The sequence below is a fragment of the Otolemur garnettii genome, unplaced genomic scaffold, assembly GCF_000181295.1.
Source record: "Otolemur garnettii isolate 467f Iridium unplaced genomic scaffold, OtoGar3 scaffold00016, whole genome shotgun sequence".
NCBI classification, from domain to species: Eukaryota; Metazoa; Chordata; class Mammalia; order Primates; family Galagidae; genus Otolemur; species Otolemur garnettii.
Genome location: NW_003852411.1, coordinates 22,870,352 through 22,891,283, shown reverse-complemented (window position 1 = coordinate 22,891,283; position 20,932 = coordinate 22,870,352). Strand labels below are relative to the sequence as shown.

General features: G+C 41.2%; 1 protein-coding gene across 1 annotated transcript in view; it reads right to left on the bottom strand.

The window, feature by feature from the left end:
- Positions 1–4,880: 4,880 nt before the first annotated feature.
- F5 (coagulation factor V) overlaps positions 4,881–20,932 on the bottom strand; it is a 79,432-nt gene continuing 63,380 nt past the window's right edge. Inside the window, exons 18-24 of the mRNA XM_012802598.2 lie at positions 20,063–20,134; positions 19,085–19,188; positions 18,306–18,461; positions 15,677–15,821; positions 9,600–9,751; positions 6,675–6,857; positions 4,881–5,378 (exon numbers count right to left, since the gene is read on the bottom strand). Of these exons, the coding sequence (XP_012658052.1) occupies positions 5,232–5,378; positions 6,675–6,857; positions 9,600–9,751; positions 15,677–15,821; positions 18,306–18,461; positions 19,085–19,188; positions 20,063–20,134 (959 nt within the window). The 3' untranslated portion in view covers positions 4,881–5,231. The remainder of the gene's footprint in view (positions 5,379–6,674; positions 6,858–9,599; positions 9,752–15,676; positions 15,822–18,305; positions 18,462–19,084; positions 19,189–20,062; positions 20,135–20,932) is intronic.

Here is a 20,932-nt window from a genome sequence, read left to right as displayed (position 1 = left end):
TACAATAATTTCTGGATCCCATACTCAGCCTGTGGGCTCAGGATGTGAATTAATGTTCAAAATCCCTGCCCCTCAGAAAAATCTAATTAAGTCAGTTAAATCCTCTGAAAAAGTTCGAACGGTTCAAGTCTTTGTTTAGTCTGGATAATTAAGCTTTAACCTCAATGAGAAAGTCCTCCGAACACTGGCTGTGGGCTGTTGAACCAGACACGCCACCTACTGGGAAAAGCGTTGTGTTACCTGTCAAAACTAAAAGGGCAATAAAAAGGGAAGAGCCGGCGAAGGCGGTAATGGTTGCATAATAATGAACTGTGCACTTAAAAATGGTTAAAATGATAAATTCTATGTTATGCATATGGGGTCACAATTTTTTAAAATAATGACTAGCATTAAACATTATTAGAAAACAAATTACTCACACTCTTGTATTCCTATTATAGTATATCATATTTATGCTATTTTTGCTAACATTAATATTAATAATACTTACTTCTTTGTGCCAAGTGCTATTCTAAACATTTTATGGAGAAATATAGCTGTTTTCACGGTCTCTCTCAGACTACTCACAAGATAAAAGTTTTATTTACATTTTTATCTGTCATGTCTATAAACAAGGTTGTCACATTTCAGACTTTCAGAAAGCTTTTTTTAGTCAGCAAAGGGGGAACGTCAATACAAGGCATTTGAGATAAATAAAAAATACCAAATTTAATGACAATGAAAAGGAGGTGGGGGTATGAAATTATCTGTACATCATTCCTGGGACACTGAGAGAGGCTGCCCCTAAGTGTACGAGGTAAAGGTGCCGATGACCTGGTGGCTTAACGTGGTGGCTTAAATGTGGACCAGTGGTAGAACAGACCCAGCAAAGCCATCGCATAAGCACTTTGAACTCTGGTCGTTGTTCAAACATCCCCTGTAATTGTCTCATCTCCCTATTAGTCAATTTCCAGAATATAACATTTACCACCGTCTCCAAGTCCAGGGCCATTCTCCCATCACCGTATGGAAGTCAGAAGCCTATTCTACACAGGCATCTTCTACAATGTTTCCAAAGGCAACCGGCTCTTCATCTAGTCACCACCATCTCTTACTCACAGTTTGCAGATTAGAAATACATTTTGTACTTGTGGGTGCACCTTACCCCACCTTCAGATTGTTGGGTCCATCCAGTTAGCTGCTGCCATTGTTTCTTTCGACTTTACAAATGTACAAGATCTGTGGCCACGTTGGAGGAGATGGAGGGAGGCGCTTGGTACTTCATTATTGGACAGTACACAGAGAGCAGGGAGAGCTGGGCTCATGGGAGAACGCTTGCAGGAATCTGAATGTAAAAGCTCTTATACTTTCTGGTTTCTATTGACCTTTACCCCAATTCTCTTCTTCAGGATTTTGCCCAGATTGACTTGATACATAACCATTATCCCCTTCAAATAATCGAGGTCCAATCGTCTAGCATTCACGGTCTGACTCCACTCTGGGTGTAATCTCTCAGACAGAATAGGCTCATAGTCTCTGCTTACTGTGTTTGTCTTTTCTATATAACTATATGATTCATATATAACTATGTGATTTAAAGGGCCAGAGAAATGTCCTTTATTTCCTCTACATACTCCGCCCACAATGCTTAGTACAGTACTTTTTTGTGTAGATAGAATGAGCTTAATATTTTTTAAAAGAAATTAAAATGATGGTAAGTCTAGGGAGGTTAATACAAAGTTTTCTTTCTATATAGCAAATGCAAACACATGCATGCGTTTTGGTGAGGACAGTTTATATAAGCCAGAGACAGCAGCACCTTAAAGCTCTGTTAGTCACTCTCAACTCAGGAGGTATCTGGGCATGAAAAGCCTCTTTGTTACCTGGGCAGTGACCTTGCACAAGTCACTCCACACTCTGTCATTTTATATCTCAGCATTCCCTGTCTCTAGGCTCTGAGAACATAGAACGAGGGAGAATTAGGCATTAAGAATTTTCCATAAGACACCTCTCTGTTAGGAAAAAAAACACTAAGAAAAATAGTACTGTTTGACTTTCAGATGTTTTTAAACATGTTGGGCCACTGCCTTGCAAATTATTCATTCTTGATCCATCCAGAGAAGTAAACGGGTGACACATCCCTGGCTCTCATGAGGATTCAAGACATTGGCTAATGGTTTTTGTTTGAGTTTGCCACAATGGTCCTGAACCCAAAATATGGCAATTATTCATAGTTATTTTTAAAACAGGCATGAAGTTTGCTATTTCTTTTAACAACTTGAAAAAGATACTGGAGAGAGAATTTCAAATTTCTCCTAACCCTGTCACGTTTATGTCACATTCTCAGATACACTTTTCCAACTTGCAATGAGGATGCCTGATAATGTTTAGGATTTTATCTGTTGTTTGCTCCTTCCAAATCGTGATTCCAGTGTGAGTCATTTAACTCCTTTCCATAGCAACCGAATGGTTTATGGTATCACAAACAGTGGACTATGTTATGTAACTGGAGGATATACTATGAAGCCAAGTTGTAATTTCATGTAAATGACTCTGAAGAGAGGAATAAAGGGTGGGAATGGTTTTTATTTCCAAATAAAAGAAGTTTTAATATTTCTGCACAGGCTCAGATGCAGCTCAAACCTATCATGGATTCCTGAACAAGTATTTTCTAGATCCATTTTTAGTTATTATTAACTTTCATGTCTATCTGTCTGGGGGAGGACAAATTATAAGCATTATAATTCTTTTTATGGAAGAGAAACCAGACTGAAAAAGAGGCCAGGGGTGTGATTATCTGGTTTCTGGGTTTAGGTCTGATACTCCCAGGCCATAGCCTTGGATAAGTTGTTTAATATTGAGGGCCTTGTTCTTCTCCTATGTTGGATAATGGACTTGGATCTCACACTCCTTTCCCATCTCTTCCCCTACCTATTACTTCACACGATTTTCTTGCCTCTATTATACCTCAGTTAGATTATAGATCAAGGGAGCTCCTGTCCAATTCTGCAATAGAGAGACCCAGGACTAGCTGCATAATTTGGGGGATTAATGACAAAATGAGAATCTTGGGATCCTTGTTAAAATGTATTATGAATTTCAAGATAGTGACAGCAGAACATTAAACTAAGCATGGGAATGAACAGCATGCATAACAGTGCATAGTTATGAGTCTGGCCCGGAGAAAACAAATGAATATTTCCTGTTCCTTCAGACATTCTTTTTGCTTTCAATAGAATGAAAATCTTAGAAATGATGGTGGAACAATGAGTCCTGAAAAGAAAGAAATAATGGCAATACAAATACTAGAAAGTCAGTGTTTTGTGGATGTTTGACATTCTCATATAGATTCACAGGGCTCACCCTTCCGAAAGGTGCCAGAGGTGACTCTGACGGTTCCCTTCTACGTTGAATCTAGGCTGATCTGTAACTTGTATTAACCAATAGAATGCAGCAGAAGTGAAGCTGCACTGGTGGTGGGCATAGCCTTTGAAAGTACTGGCAGCTGCTTCTTCCTACCTCTGGAACACTTGCTTTTGGGAGGAAGAGCAAGCCATATACAGAGTCCGGCTACCCTGTCAGAGACATCAAGTGGATAAGTCCGTGTAGAAAAGTCATATAGTGAGAGAGAACCAGCTGTCTCAGGGTTCAGTTAAGCCTCCTGATGACTCTGGATGTGGCCACTGTCTGACCGTAACCTCCTGTGAGAACCTGAATGAAGCTGGCAATAAAACCACTCACCTGAGCCCAGTTGACCCACAGAAACATGAAAGATGATAAATTTATTGATACTGTTGTAAAGTTATTTTAAAAATTTATTTTTTAGTTAACAAATGAAGTTTGTATATATTTATGGTATGTGTTTTGGTATATGTAGATATTGTGGGATGATTAAATCAAGCTAATTAACATATACTTCACATCATATAACAATTTTTTTATGGTTGTTTTAAATACTAAGAGTTGAGGTAGTCTATTTCACAAATAAAATGTAGAGATAACTGCAACAATGACTGTGTACTCTGGATGACTTCAGGATGCAAAATGCTCCCCAGTTCCACAGTATCTATAGGACCACTGGATGCCAAGTTCCCAAGGAAGAGGAAGTTGCTGGGGAATGAGAAGGAGGTGGAGACCGCAGAGAGGAGGGTATTGCTGGCTAGTTCTGTTCTGGCAGGAATAGCTGTGTTTGGACCAGTAGTTTCTTTTTTTGTTTTTGAGACAGAGCCTCAAGCTATCCCCCTGGGTAGAGTGCTGCGGCATCACAGCTCACAGCAACCTCCAACTTCTGGGCTCAAGCGAGTCTCCTGCCTCCGCCTCCCAAATAGCTGGGACCACAGGCGCCCGCCACAACGCCCGGCTATTTTTTGGTTGCAGCCGTCGTTGTTTTGGCGGGCCCAGGCTGGATTTGAACCTGCCACCTTAGGTGTATGTGACTGGTACCTTAGCTACTTGAGCCACAGGCGCCAAGCCTGGACCAGCAGTTCCAATGTTCTGTTTACAGGTATCAGCTTTCCCTTAGGTGAACTGTGTTCTGTGTGGCGCCAGTTACAATGAAGCCAATGTTACAGGTCTCCCATGCTTGTTTTGGTTCCGTTTTGCATCTAATGACCACTAACCTTGAACATCAATTTGTGCAGTCAGTCCCAAGGAAGACCAAGACAGATCCACAAATTCAATGGGACTGTTGAAAATGTGCTCACCTGTTTCTTTACTCACAGTCAGAAAAATCACTGTCATCAAGGAAAAAAGGGACATCTTAGGCACTTATTTCATATGGTAAGATTATTTTTCTCTCCACTGTCAAGAAAAATGCGTTTAAAAGTCTTATCTTTGGGTCCTTTGCTCTTTAATCATACTTAAAGAAAAATGTAGCAATGAAAGTTATCCATGTCTATAAATGGTTTTCAAAAGTATATCTTTTATTAATGTGAACAGGATTTAAAGAAGCTATGACGAGGCATGTTATGCCCTTATATAGCATTATTAATCATTGTGAAAGGCAAGCCATTTTCTTGTTGGTTATTGTTATTTTCCCCACTTATATTTAAATTAATGCACAAACAATAGCCACCATGTCACTTCATGGTGGCAAGGAGTTACATTATAAAAGTTTCTTATAAAATTTTATTCTCTAATAGAAAAAAAAGAGAAACAGAAAATTAACATTTAAAATAGCCCCCCAATACATTGCCCACTCTAAATGCTTTGAGGTCTTGAAGATTCTTTCCTGTGTTTATGAATTTTCAATTCTAGTAAATATCACAGCCGAAGAGCTCCAGGCGAAGGGCAATACTTTGATTCCATGTTTTAGGAATGATGCGGATAAACCTGGAGATGATTGGGGGGTTGAAAATATTCTTCATGTGCCCTTTGGTATTAACATTTCCTTCGAAAAGCTGGAAGCAAAATAAAAGAGAAAAATATTTAATGACAGTAGACGGGGGTATTGAAATCTTACAGAAACGTTTTTTATCCTTTTAGCTCAAATGAAGGACATCAAAGAACACACACAACGCGATCACAGGGACAGTCCTCAGGTGTAAAGTCACATGCCCCACGGACCCTTTTAGGGATTTTATCGCCCCAGACATCTGAATCAAGTTAACAAAAAATAAATAAATCGGACGTGATGCTCTGGGGCAGCTGTCCTTTGTGGTTACATGACACGGGAGAAAGGACTTGGATTCTCCGAGTCTCCATTTCCTCACTGGCAAAATGAGGGAAATAAAATTTTACCTGGCAGAAGCTGTAAGGATTCAAAAATGTGTGTGAACATGTGACAGGTAGTGGCCACTGAGAAATGGTTAACTATTACTAACACTGAAAAATGCAAACATGCATTTTTATTTCTTTATTTAGGCATATATGTGATATTCTTCACTGTTTCATGAGTTTCCCCCCCTCCCCATCCTCAGCAAGTTCCCTGGTATTTACAGACAGCAGAAGTAAAATTACAATTTGTTTATGACCCTTCCCACGCTGGGAAGATAACCTGGTATCGGGAGTAAGAAAGCAAACCAAACAGACAGCTCAGGAGTTTATAAAGGAGAGAGATGAGTTCAAGTTCATTAACAGAGAAAAGTGCTGAGCATTTGATGAGAAGTCAGTAAACAGCAGTTCCCTTCCCTGTTTCCTCTCCTATTGGCTCTAGCCCAATTTCCTGGCATTCCTGGAATACTAGGCACGTTGCTTTAGCTTTGCCCCTGATAGTACTTCTAAGCCCGTAATAAGGAAGTAGAATTATTTAGGAATGCAAAGGAGTAGTTCATTTTGCAGGAGATCTAATCTCTTCATCAGCAAAGATCCTAATTATTTTTTGTTTCATCACAATATGACACAGAAAGGTTTATGGCCTTGGATTTGATCCATAATAAATAACAAGTGTAAGTAAGGCAAGGCCAGTGTGGTGTTACTCCACATAACCTCTCCTGAATCCCTTCCCTGTCTTTCGGAATTAGAGTTAACAAAGCTTTGTAACATCCCTAGTGGCTCTGTCCTCACCATTTCATGGGTGATCCTTTCAAAGCAGAAAGGTGATACGCCTGTCCCAAGATCAGGCACCTGAAGAACTAGGAGTTAGAAGACTGAGGAGGTGGGAGCTGTCAGCGCCCATTTGCCAAATGAAAATGACTGCCATTCTCATCACTGCACAGTTTTCAAATTGCTTTCTCTTTGCCCAGATGCCACTCTACCTTGTCCACCATGGAGGATCTCTGCCTGTATGGTTTCCATTCCACTCCCTGATCGCTGTAGTAAATGGTGTAGCTCTTCACGTACATTTCAGAGGACAGAGACGTGCAGCCCTGAGTTGTAATCGCCGTTATCTTCTTGATTTTAAGCAGATCAATTTGTAACCACTGTTTGTTGTTGTTTGCCTGTGAAAATGACCAAAACACAAGGATCAGAAGGATGTTAAATATTTTGTTTTTTCTAAACCAAGATACTCAGAAATGCACGCAGCTCATAGATATGTTCAGCCCATTTCTTAGGATTCACTGTCTCCCAGAAACTTTCCCTGTTTTTTCTTTGTTGCACGTCCATAAATCTCTATTGCAGTATTTCCCACACCACACACAATTATTTCTTCTTTCTGTCCCTTACTGCGTGAGGGCAGAGGCTGAGTCTTCCTTTCTAGTATTTACCACATGCAAAGCACGCAGTTGGTGTTCAGTAAATACTTGTTGAATGAATGAATAAATTGATCGGGGGGAAATTATTGCAGTGCTAAATTACCTAAAAATGTTATTCTCTTAAAACAAGTTTGTTCAGAGAGTAAGAGATAATTACTTCAGGGTTTTCTGGGAAAGAAGCGGATAGCATTCTGTCTCTAGTTAACTCATTTTAGAAAAGCCCAACTTCTCTGTTCATCCACTGCTAATACTGAACAGCACAAATACCCCAATTTCTTCTTTTCTGATATTTCAAATAAATGTAATATTTGAGAGCCCTCATAAAGCCATAAGGGGGGCTTGATACACAGCTCAGAAGTGGCCCTGTCTCTGGCCTACAAAATGCCTCATCGCATGTTTGGTGATACGTTACTTGGAGAAGGAAGATTGAAAAGACTATCTGAGTTTTGGAGTAATCTGAGATAAATTTTCACCTTTGAGAGATTTATCATGTCCCAAAGTTTCATTCAATCCTATGTGAAATAAGTTGTTTCTCCACATTACCCATCTGTGCATGGGTGTATGTGTATATAGGTATATACATATGTATGTCTATGTATATATTCACACACTAAATATATTTTTAAAGCAAATTACTCGAATTAAAATGGTTGCATTTGAAAATATAAGTCTGTAATATCCCCCAGCAACATCTGAGTGGGGTCTCAATGTGCCTTCAAATCAAGGTGGCACCAGTGGATATATGGGATATAGGGAGCTAAAGGATGGTCACAGGCATCAAAGAGGTAGAAAGAAACATGTTAGTTGTAAAGAGACGGATCTCAGTATGTGTGTCTGTATCTGTCTGGCTTCAATTTTCAGCCTCTCTGAAGAGAATGTATAAGGATTTTTCATGCAAATGGAAGGCTCAATGAAGCAAATATTTCTAACCCAGAATATTAAATATAAATGACAGCATTAAAAATTAAAATTAGCATTTCATCTCTGGGGCCTTTATTACATTGCAAAGACTAAGAGCAAATTATATGGAGAGCAATTATTTCTCTAGGTTATAAAAAGGAGGATGGGGTGACAAGGTTAAACCACGAACAGGTCTAACGATGACATCTCTATTCTATTGTTACATAAATTATCTAAATGTGATGTTACATATGTGCAAACTGTATAGCTATAACATGATTATTTTAACTAGCTGTCCATTTTCCCCTCTGCAAAGTTGCAAAATGAGGTGTTTGGGCTGCTTCAAATGATGAAAGGAGCCATCGGCCTGTTTATTGGGAGAATGAGATTCCAGCTGTAATTCTGCTACCAGAGTAAACTGAGATTACTTAATCTCCAGGGTATTTAGACTTAAAAAGAAAAGCCTGGACCAGATGGATGGCTACTTGGTACTCTCACATTCTGTCATTCTGTGATGGACCAGAATGAGTTTTAAGGCACAGACATCAAGCCTATTTGTGTAGCATCCAAGCTTTTCTTTTTTCCACTTCATGGTGGCCTAATTTAAGGATAGGTCTTGGAATTCTTTAGAAAGTCAGGGAATCGGACTTCATTTCCCTAAGTAAAGTATGTCAAGAATGGAAATGCAAGCATCCCATGTATTCAGTACTAATCTGAAAATAGTAGACCAATAACTATGGGCCCATATGAGAAAAAAGAAACAATTAAATTCTGGAGTGTAAGTATCTTAAGGGAGGGAAAGAGTGTTTAGTTGGCTAAAGGGATCATAAAGTTACCTATGCCATTCTGATTTCTCAAATCAGTTGAGGAATTAAACAAAAATGAGTCAACTATTAACCGTTACCCTAAAACTACATCACCTGAAATACTGAATGAGCTATATCAGGGGCAATATGATACTTTAAAGTTGTTTAATTTAGTTCACTGATTTATAGCCCTGGTTTTACAACATTTTACTATGCCTCCAATTCCTTCAAGGAATGTCAAAAAGCACTTTAAAAATGAGAATAAAAAAGCATAAATAGCACTCTTAAGAAAATGAAATATTACTAAATTGTGAAGAAAAAATAAGAAATGATTTTGCAAATCTAAATCTTTTGCTTCCTGAGGTTGTGTACCTCAGGAGCTTGCAAACTATCGCCCACTGCCTGTTTTTTGTAAATAAAGTTTTATTAGAACATAACCACATTCATGCATTTACATATTATTTAGACCTGCTTCCCTGGACAATGGCAGAAACAGCAGTTATGACAGAAATGCATGGCTCACAAAACCTAAAATATGTACTGTCTAGCCCTTTCCAGAAAACTTTTTCCCACTCTTTTGATTAAATCAAAGCTAGGCCAAGGAAGAGCTAAAGCTATCAAGTAAACAAACATCCTAGATCCTTAGACCTACAATTTAATCTGCAGAAATAGGAGATAATATTCCTATTCGGTAGACCCGCCACCCCCTTGCCCCCTGTTGCAAGGGCCTTTGTTTTCTTCATGGGAGCTGAGAGAACTCAATGCATAAAGCAAATTTCACCTTGGCTTGCCAGGCATTCACACGTCCCTGGGCGTTAAGACGGGCACGGTAAGGTTCCCAGTAATCTCCCCACCAAGATTTCTTAAATGATGAAGCTGTGATTTGCTTGTTTTCTATCTTTCCACTTTCCATACCCAGTGGTGTGGAGCATCCTGTCAAGAGGAAAGTAACATAATTAATTACGCACCACCAATATTCGCTGCATCACATTGTGTCCTGCAGAGAAGATAAGAAATACTACCACCAACTAAACTAAATACTGTCTTCAGCCTTTCCATGTATTACTTAATGCTCATAACATCTCCATTTTACAAGCAAGGAAACAAAATAGAGCACAAAGCAAGCACTTACCGAAAGTAACAAAGCCAGAATTGGACCCCACACAGTCTGACGCCAAATACCACCTTGTGAACATTTAAACTCACTTCTCTCCTTCAGAGAGTCACAGAAACTTCTGTCTTTGCTTTGAGATAGATAATAATCCTAATCTATCTATCTATCTATTTATATGTTCTGTTTTTTCTTCTAAAAAAGGTTATAAAGAAGATACAATGAAGCCTTGGTAGTCATCATTTAATAATTTTCTTTTCAACCCTTGGAAGTTAATTCGTGTTTATACCTTTTGTAATTTTGCCACGGTATAATTTGAGCATTAGAGGCAGCGAGGCTGACCTGTGAGTGTAAGGCACACAGCTAGTGAGCGGGCCTTGCTGCCTGCCTATCATGTCTGTGACACTCTGTTCTTGCTAGAAAAGCATGAACAAATTGACTCCAAGTGATACCTTACTTTTACCCTGAAGAAAAGCCCTAAGAGGAACACTGACTGCTAATGCTGATTATATAAGCATCAAGAAAGTGAAGGGAGGTGCCTGTAGCTCAAGGAGTAGGGTGCCGGCCCCATATACTGGGGGGTGGCAGGTTCAAGCCCGGCCCCGGCCAAAACTGCAAAAAAAAAAAAAAGAAAGAAAGTGAAGAAGACAATACTGCTTCTTGTATAGAAAGTAGATGTTTTTGATAAATTAAGAGTTGAATGTCACATTTTAGCGTAACTTGACTATGATCTGGACACATCTATTATTTATACCATACTTCATATGGAAAGAAAAAAAAACAACCAATGACTTATCCAAATATTTTCAAGGAGCACTCCTACCTATATAAGATTTGTGTTTTGTATGCGGGATGTTATATACTACTGCTAGCTGGGCATTGGCAAAATGCCCATGTCTCTATCTGTCAGGAAAGTCAAGGGTCTACTGTACCACCTCTGCTTGGATAGAAACTGATTCCAAGGTTCAGCTGCTGTCTCCACTGTAGCAGCCCAGATAGCCTATGGCTAGGAGGAGTGAGAGTTATAAGAAACACCTGTATAGCTCAATAATGAAACACCTTGGTGAAAAGGGCATAGGGAGGGATTTAGCTCTCCTAACAAGCATGAGGGCTCGCGAGATGAGAGCATTGGTGAATTGGCAGTTTCTACACCTGTGGTGTTCAGAGGCACGAGATCAGCCTTATATTAGGCTGGAGGAGCAGGCAGTCGGGAGTCTGCGGTGTGCAGACTCGCTTATTCTCACTCTGTTGCTTCTCCTGCCTGTGGAACGCTAGCACAGCCTGTCTCTGCTGAAGCTTACTAAGATCTGCTAAAGACTAAGCTCTGTTCTAAGACTACTTCACCCTTAAAGACTATCTTTCTCTCTCTCCTTTCTAACGTAGATAGCCCTCAGGTACCTAAGAGCAGTTGTTCCTGAGCAATGTAGCATAGTGGCCCGAGTCGGGACCCTTGATAAGCCAGGGTCAGAGACCAACCAGTCCCAGACCCTGACCCGTGGCAATGACAAATGCCTAGTCAGCAGGATAGAGAACAAGCCACTGAGATCTCGCAGACCTGGGCCAAAGGTAAAGAATAAGCTAAGAACAGCCAAGAGAAAAAGAGGAGAAAAAGAGAGGGAAAAATATATAAGAGAAAAAGACAGCCAACAGTTCATCAGGCCTTCTCTTCAGTTTCTTTTCTGCGCTTTGTCCTTCCAAACTCTAATTATCTCTTCTGTGGGGAAAAAGACAATAAGAAGCCTTTAGCCTCTTCTGTGCAGGGCTGGAGAAAAACGAGTAAAAGCTTTTAGAGAGGAAAGAACAGATAAGGACAAACAAAAGCCTTTAGACTCGAGTGAGGAAAGCCTTCCGCAAAACAAAGAAAAAAAGAGTAGGGTGCTGGCCCCTTATGCCGGAGGTGGTGGGTTCAAACCCAGCCCTGGCCAAAACAACTGCAAAAAAAAAAAAAAAAAAAGTTGGGACACGTTGTAAGAGTTTAAGTTAGGGAAAGGAACCTTTAATTGCCTTCCCCTCTACCAGCGTCCACTTTCAGCAGGAAGCAGCCTTGGAACGATCGACACCCCCTGTCCCTTTTAAGGCAATAAAAGGTTCAATTTGAAAGGGGAAGATTGTAAGAGGTAGGGCAGCGCCCTGTGGCTCAGTGAGCAGGGTGCCGGCCCCATATACCGAGGGTGGCGGGTTGAACCCGGCCAAACGCAACAGCAACAACAAAAAAATTGTAAGAGGTTAAAAAGCTGACAGAAAATCAAAATCACGGTAACTAAGATAAAATAGCTGAAGATCAGTCTTACAGTTGAAGCTAAGAAAGCTGTATCGGTATAAGATCAGCTGAAAAATCCCCACCACCACCGCTCCCATTAACATCAAATACCATAAAGGTGGGAAGCTAGGCTATGTGAGAAAAAGCTGCTCGGAGAAAATACAGAATGCCAATGAAAAGAACAGTTTCTCTTTAAGTGATCTAGGGAAACAGAATCTAAACTTCCAGGTCTATGGCTTTCGGCAAAGGGGACTGCCGCTTTCAATTCAATGAGAGTTTCTTGAACATCTTTGTTTCAAACTATTTTTCAAACTACTCTTGAAAAAACAGTAGAATTCAACTCTATGCTATGGGCATGCCTGTAAGTGTGGCGGACCCGTGAAGCCTCAGAGTTGGAGGAAATTAAACCAGACCAAGAGATGACAATAGAGAAAAAGTAGATAAGTTTATCTTCTGTTCATCTTTTCCGTTAACGGAAATATGGTTACCTTGGGTCCCAGACATAGTTAAATATGCCAGGGCCGGAGACCAGCCAGTCCCGGAGCCTGACCAGTGGCAGGGAGTAACTCTCACTGCCCCTCTCTTACCAGCATGTACTGTTAAGTGTGTCCTAACACAGGGGGTTAGGATGTGCCCCAAGGGAAAGAAACACTCAAGGTAAACGAATCTGCGGAATAATGTGAGAGGTCACAGAGGGAGAGCATTTCGAAGGTCCCTTTTATGTTAGGGGACACCACTAGAGATAAGGTCTGGCATCAACTAACGAAGGAAAAATTCCGCCGGAAAAGCAGTATCTTTGTTCACTAGCTGCTAAAGGCAGAAGTAGCAGCCTGCCAGCTCCTTATATGCAGAAGCAGTAAAGGGTGATTAAAGCAAGGAGAACTTTGTTACCAAGGATAGTGAAGGGCTGGGTCTCTGGAAAAGCAAAACCCCTGTTAGTAATCAGAATTTCGCTACCAAGAATTGCAAGTAGAGAAGCCTCTGGAACAGCAAGAATAAGATCCTTTCTTGCAAAGAGCAGAGGAAAAGCTTTAGGCAAGGAAGCAGGGCCTCTGTTCAAGGCAGTAGGGCCTTCACTAGCAAGCACCACGAGCGAAATCTCTGGAAAGGTGAATCTTGGTTCACAGCAGTAGGAATTTTGCTACCAAGAAACCGTGAGTGGCAAAACCTTTGGAACCCGGAGAGTAAAATCCTTTTGCAAAGATTGTGAGGGAAGAGTAAACTCCTATTAGTCTGTTAAGTACAATTCAAATGAAACGGTAAATTCTCTCAGCTAAGATTTTTCTCACTTTTCTCAGTTTAAAAAGACTTTTAAGGAAATTAACACTACAATCACCCTTTTTACCTAGTGGCAGCTAATAGATTAAATCTGTATTGGGGGAGGTGCCTGTGGCTCAATGAGTAGGGGGCTGGCCCCATATACCGAGGGTGATGGGTTTGAACCTGGCCCCGGCCAAACTGTACAACAAATAAAAATTGCCAGGCTTTGTAGCGGGCGCCTGTAGTCCCAGCTGCTCAGGAGGCTGAGGCAAGAGACTAGCCTAAATCCAAGAGCTGGAGGTTGCTGTGATCTGTGATGCCACCACACCCTACTGAGGGCAACAAAGTGAGACCCTCTCTTAAATAAAAACAAAATCTGTATTGGGCTTTGTCATTGAAAGAGCCCTTACCTAGAATTTAGAACTTTGACAATCACCATATTCTCCTCCCTAGCAAGAAAAGGGCTAGACAACAAGAACTGCCCTTACCACATTAAAAATTTTGTGTATGAAAAAGGGGAGGGACATGTAGCAGCCTGTATAGCCAATGGCTAGGCGTGAGTTATAAGAAACACCTGTATAGCTCAATGGACCACCTTGGTGAAAAGGGCATCGGGAGGGATTTAGCTCTCCTAACAAGCGTGAGAGAGCTTGTGGGACGAAAGCATTAGTGAATTGGCAGTCTCTACACCTGTGGTGTTCAGAGGCACGAGATCAGCCTTCTATTAGGCTGGAGGAGAAGGCAGTGGGGAGCCTGCAGTGTGCACATTCTATCACAGACCCGCTTACTCTCACTCTGTTGCGTCTCCTGCCTGCAGAATGCCGGCAGGACATCTCTCTGCTGAAGCTTACTAAGAGCTACTAAAGACTAAGATCTGTTCTAAGACTACTTCAGCCTCAAAGACTCACTCTCTCTTCCTCTCTCTCCAGTCTAATGTAGATAGCCCTCAGGCACCTAAGAACAGCTGTTCCTGAGCAACATAGCATAGCAGCCCACATCCCGAACCTTGATAAGCCAGGGCCGGAGACCAACCAGTCCCGGACCCTGACCAGTGGCAATGACATTCCACTATGAGTCACTGCTGCCTCCCTCCACCCTGAGGGGACATACCCTAGCTCCCCAACAGGCAATACCTATTTATTGATCTTCCTTGGCCCTTAAGAAGCCAGGTGGTGCCTGGATCAGTCAAGCCTCCCAGGGGCTGGGGTGAGCCCCAACAACTCATTTTAACATTGGAATGCCATTTTCTATGTGTGCTTTGAAATGAAACATATTGAAAAGCACTGTTTTAAGAGTCTGAGAACGGTTGATGAGACTCAAACATCCTTATGTAGCAGAATTTTAAATGACCATTTGTGATTGCCTGGATTTATGTATACCACAGGTCAATTACAGGCCCTGAAAAATTGTAGCTTACATGGAAAAGACTTGAGTACCTGCATAGGGCACTAAAAGAGTACAGTTATGGTTTTAGGAAGTGAGGAAGCAGACTCAGATTGCCAAAGCACTCATTGAATGTGAATATATGCCAGCTTTAGTTCCTAGATACTAAAGTTTGAGTGACGTGGAGGATTTGGGAAGAATCAAGCCTACGTTGACTCTCAGGTAGTTCTTACTGAAAATGAGCTGATGGAGATAATTCCAAATTAGAACCTTTCCTTGTAGGTTATGGTGATGTGTCTGTAACATCCGGGCACTGTCTTCAGGCAAGGAAGCAAGGCCTCTGTTCAAGGCAGTAGGGTCTTAGCTACCAAGGACCACAAGCAAAGTCTCTGGAAAGGCACAATGACCACCTCTGGCTGATATTGCCTGTCTCAGTCTAGATCACACTGAGGGTTTGCTTTAATGGAATTTGTTTTACAAAGGCTCTTCCAGGAGCCTAAGTCATGGAAAAGACCTAAAAATTCTTACACCCAGGCCAAGTACTGGTACCCCAATACCAGTGTTGGCTACTGCAGGGGGATTCTGTTTGTTCTTCAACACAAAACTTTAGGGGGTGGAAGGGAGTTTTAAGCTGTGCTATCCGTAGGTGCAGTGTTTGGATTATGAATCTTTTAAATTCAGATTTATGATTAGGTGACAAGTTGACATTGAGATTGTCCTTTTTCCTGATCAAAAATGAGTAAAGCCCTTTTAAACAAAAAGTAAAAATTCTACTCATTCTCCCACGTCTCCCAAATCTTGATTCTAAGGGGCAATGAGAAAATAACGTATCTTTGTTCCTTACCATTCACCTCACAACCTTGCAGTTCCAATCGAAGGGTAGGTCTGTTGTAGGATCTAGTAGGAGAGATCCTAATAAATCTAGCCACAATAGGTGGGTCAAACTGATTCGTTTTTATTGAAGATGCATCTGAATTGCCATCAAAATACTAGAAAAAATAAGAAAGTTTTAGTTATGTAACAATTCTCTATAAAGTGATTTTATAGTAAAATTTTGATCTATAAGGTTGGATAATTAAGGATGCAAACACATTCTAGAAAAAGCGCTACATACGTCCTTGCTGAATCTCACTACGGTTACTTTTGAAATACTTTCTTTGGGAAGCTGGGCACCAACGCCAGTGCCTATTCTGTCCTTCAAAGCAATTTTGGAACCGTTTTTCTGGAATGGCCACCAGAGCTGCTATCTTACAAGGTCTGACAAACAATCAAGTTTGCAAACTCATCCTCGAGGAAGTACTACATACCTCATTGCTAAAGGGAGGACTTTGAAGGTGATTGTAATGATATTCAGCAATGAGGTATGTAGCACTTTTTCTAGGACAAGTTCACACTCAATTGTCCAGGCTCATCTTTTAATATTGTAGTATTAAGTTTTCATGGGGCCTGCAAATATAATTGGGGCTACTTTCAAAAAGATGGGATAGGTACAGTTTGTCCTATTCGCCTTGCTAACGATGTCTAAAAACCCTGAACATCAGACCTAAGAGAAACATAAGCAGACTCTGAAAGGAGGAAAGAAGGCAGAGACTGACTAGGGTTCTTGGAAGGAACAATATGGTGCTGGTAGGTTCCTTGGGTGGTCTTTGCTTTTTGTTTTGGCTCGTGTATCCCAGACTTTGAGATGAAGAAGGCAGAACAGTGGAAAAACTAATGGGTTTAGACAAAAAAAGCTGCAATAAAAGTCTGTTTTCTCTATTCAAAGAACTAGGAAAGGGCAGACCAGCAAGACAGAAAACTTGGAGCCAATCACTTGCCTACTTCAGCTAAACACTACTCCATCCTTTGCCACAGAGGCTGAGTGGGGAGCCTCGACTTCCATGGTCATGAGAATACAGAGGCACACCTGCACCCTCAGTGGGGTTGTCAGAAAATGTCACATAGGGACCCAGAACCTTTATCCTCTTCAGCTCCCAGTGAAGCTCCTTTTCCTGCAATGCTGGTAGAGATTACGTGGGGAACTCCCATTCTCCACCCAGAAGCAAAGAGGAGCAATTTCCTCTGAGGAGTCAAGGGACTGGGGCATCTGAACTTTGACCACCATCTGGCAGGAACCAGGCTTTCCCAGCTGGAGTAGTGTCAGAAAAAGCCAGCTAAAATAGAATATAAGAACAGACATCAGCAAGATTGAAAACAGGAAAAAATAGAGAAAATAATGCAAGAGTGGGATCTGTAAAAAAGATTAAAAAATGACAAATCTCCAGCAAGACTGACAGAAAAAGAGCTGCTGCCAATTAAAATACTATACTGCTGTGAACAGGGAGACATCACTGCAGACCCCAAAAGGATAGCAAGGGAATGCTGCGGACAACTCTACACGCAAACTTAACAACCTAAAGGGAACAGACTGATTTGTTGAAATATATCCTAACTCACCCAATATCAAATAGAAAATTTGGCCCCATAAGCATTCAAAAAGTTGAATTTGTGATTGGAAAACCTCCCCAGAAGAAATCTCCAGGGCCAGATGGCTTCACTAGTGATTTCAAACAAACATTTAAAGAATTAATGCCACTTCTAGATATTCTCTTCTAGAATGTAAAACAGAAGGGCATGCTTGAGGCTCACATTACTGTGGTATCACAAACAGAAAAGGATAGTCCAAAAGAATACAACCACATGCCCAAATCTGTCATGAATGTCAATGCAAAAGTCCTTAATTAAGCCATGAAAACTCAACCGCAATCTGTATTCTCTCTCCCAATGCCAATTTAGTAAGAACTGTAAGTAAAGATGGTCATGATTTGTTCTGAGATGTATTGTAAATTTATTAGAGATAACTAAATTATAATGTAGAAAAATAGTAAAATAGTAAATGATTTGCAGAAAATAAAAATTGTAACAGATTCAACGGCAGACAGACTCTTTGCCCTCAGCTTTCTTTGTGGGGGCAGGTTAGGGAAGATGGGAAGAGTTAGGCCTCCTGGTTAAGTGGAAGGACAACCCTATAGCTGTGGTCCCTCAGAAAGTCTGAGAATCACAAGTGCCTCAGGGCATTAGTCCTATTGACTCTACGACTTCCTTCAGGTACATTGAAATAAAGCACAAAACAGAATGTAATAGTAAAAACAAAACCCTTTGTAACCAACTTTTAGCATAGGCTCCTTCAGGCATAAGACCAGATATTCTATTCTGCTGTACACTATGGTGCCCATCTGAGAAATCTGAATATTTTGTTTGATGATAAAGTGATTTTTTTCCCCCAAATTTTATGGGGTTTTGAAATTTCAATAATCCCACTTTTTAACTTTTGATACATAGACCCATCATGTTACCACTCCTCGTCATAAGACCCTTGGAAAGCCATTCACATTTCCGACACCAGAGAGGTATATTTTTTAAAGAGTGTTATTAGACAGTTATAATACCCCTAGGCTGAGTCTTGAGATTCAGGGAAAGCTATGCACACAAACCATCACATTCTTTGTGCTGTTCCCTTTGAAGGTCTGCCAGTTGATGCGGTCAGAACTGTAGGCTACGTAGAACTGTGTGGTATAGCAAGACTTCAGGTAGTGCTTGGCCCCTTGGGTCTGGATCCCTGTGATTACGACTTCCTTTTGCATGTCCACCTGCGATGTGACAAAGCCAGTAAACAGAACAGTCCTTTTCAATGAGTCACTTACTGCCCTAATTGTACAACTTGCTTTCTTCCAAACTAAAGAACCAGCACCTATGATCTCAGCAAACCAATGAAATGACTAAATGCAATGCACACTTGAACACAGAGGACTTGCTATACCTAGCACTAGTTAGCTGTCTGTTACTTTGTGAAGGTGGTTAGTATCTCTATGCCTCAGTTGTTTTCATCTATAAAAGGGGACATTACTAGAACCTTTACATCAGGGGTCCTCAAACTTTTTAAACAGGGGGCCAGTTCACTGTCCCTCAGACCATTGGAGGGCCAGACTGCAGGCCCTGGGATGAGTCGGCTGCTAAGCAGGACAGGCAGGGGCAGCAAAAACACCCAGCGGGCAGGATAAGTGTCCTAGGTGGGCTGCTGTGGCCCGCGGGCCGTAGTTTGAGGATGCCTGCTTTACATCCTCAAAGATGATTTTGAGAATGGTAAAGTGCTTAGAATAGTGCCTAGTACCTAGCAGTTGCTATTTCCCTTGACAATATTTTCAGAACAAGAAGAAATTACTAAACCACTGCTATTTTTATTACAGTAGCAGTAAATATTTTCAGGACATACCTGGATCCAAGGTGTAGAGTCAGATTCTGTTGCATGTTTTTCTACACTCCAAGCATTATATGATCCAATGTTGTTTAATCTTGCTAATCTAGGCTCCCAATGACCTAAACATAAATGGAGAACTATTTATTCTGGATTTTTAAAAAGCCCAAACAATTAGCAATTTCTCAAGTGAGTTGAATCAAGAGGAAGAGCGGATCTTGGAGACCCGGCAGTTGACAGGGGCCTTGGCTGCTGAGCCAGCCAGTCCTCGGTGAGCTCCTGGCTTCAGATTGTGTTTGGTCAGCAGCCACCACCCACCCCTTCTCTTGCACACAGGTCATGTTTGTCTTTTCTCAGTTATGTTGACATGTCTGCTGCTGAACATGCTTGCCTAACAGCTGACGGGAAGACCTGCAAGGGGTGTGTGTGGGATTCTTATGATGCTCTTATCACACCCACCTGGTCTTGGGAAAGGAACTGAGCCAGAGTGAGGAAAAGAGTTCCTGACACATACTGGGTGATCACTAAAGTTCCTTGACTAGATGAAGGGTTGGCACAGGCAAAGGGCCTTATGAATGGCAACTATAATTCCTGGCTGTTCAGACCCCGTGAATCTACCTAGAATATTACATGTGCCATCAACCTCACAAAAAGGAAATGGGGAGAGTTTTGGAAACGGGCATGTGGTCATAAGAATAAGCTATCTACTTTCTGCCAAATCCTTGCAGATAGCTGCACTGCCTATGCAGAGATAGCAGTAAACACTAGCCCTTCATTTTTCCCTAGAAGAGACTCTATGGGACTATTATACACCAGTGCATGGCAGTGGTAAGAGCATACTAGCCAGCTTTTAGCTCCTGCAAGAGTGTCCTGTCCTCTACAGTGGTAGAGAAAAGCCTGTAGAAACTGACCATGGGCAGGGTTGTCATGGTTTCATAGGTTGTACACTGCACAGTTGTAGCAGTGCCATTCACAGGATATGATGCCATGACTTACCCAGATACTCAGAAGCCTTGATCTGTGTATCAGATATGAGACCAGTGCTTAGTCCCATTGGCATCTTACAATCTAGGAAAAAGAGAAAAACAAAGAATTTTTTCTTATACATTTCAAAGAAAAAACTCTATTGCTACAGTTTATATCTCTGATGAGCCAATAATTAGATATTTCTCTACCTTGTATGACACTGACTGAAATACATCTGATCATTAAATGGAGAATGCACTGGCAAGACCAGTGTTTTAATAGAAATAATGACATCCTAGAGGAAAGCAACTGAAATCCTGAAATACATTGGTTTTTACACTGATTTCCATCTGCTCATGTCTTAAAATAAGCTATTTTACAATGTTAAGTACTCTGTCAGAAAACTGTGTTCTCAGAAGTTGACCTGACAGTTACAAAGTTATTTGCATCTTGATCAAGGAGAGGCTATCAGCCTCTGTGCTACCTGGATGTTGGCACAGTGCTTGATACTCAACAGGCGCTTATAAGGACTTAGAGAATGGACAGATGGGCTGGGTGTGGTGGCTCATGCCTATAATCTCAGCACTTTGGGACACCAAGGTGGAAGGATGGCTTGAGGCCAGGAGTTTAGGACCAGCCTAGGCAACATAGCAAGACCTTGTCTCTGCAAAAAATAAAAAAGCTAACAGGCACGGTGGCTCACATCTGTAGTCCCAGCTACTTGGGAGGCTGAGGCAGGAGGATCTCTTAAGCCTAGGATTTTGAGGTTACAGAGACCTATGATTGGGCCACTATACGCCAGCCTGGCCAGCAGAATGAGACCCCCATCCCTTTAAAGAAAAAAAGAAAGGAATGGATGGAAATGCTGTTTCTTGAAGACTGAAATGCCAAGTTTAGTGA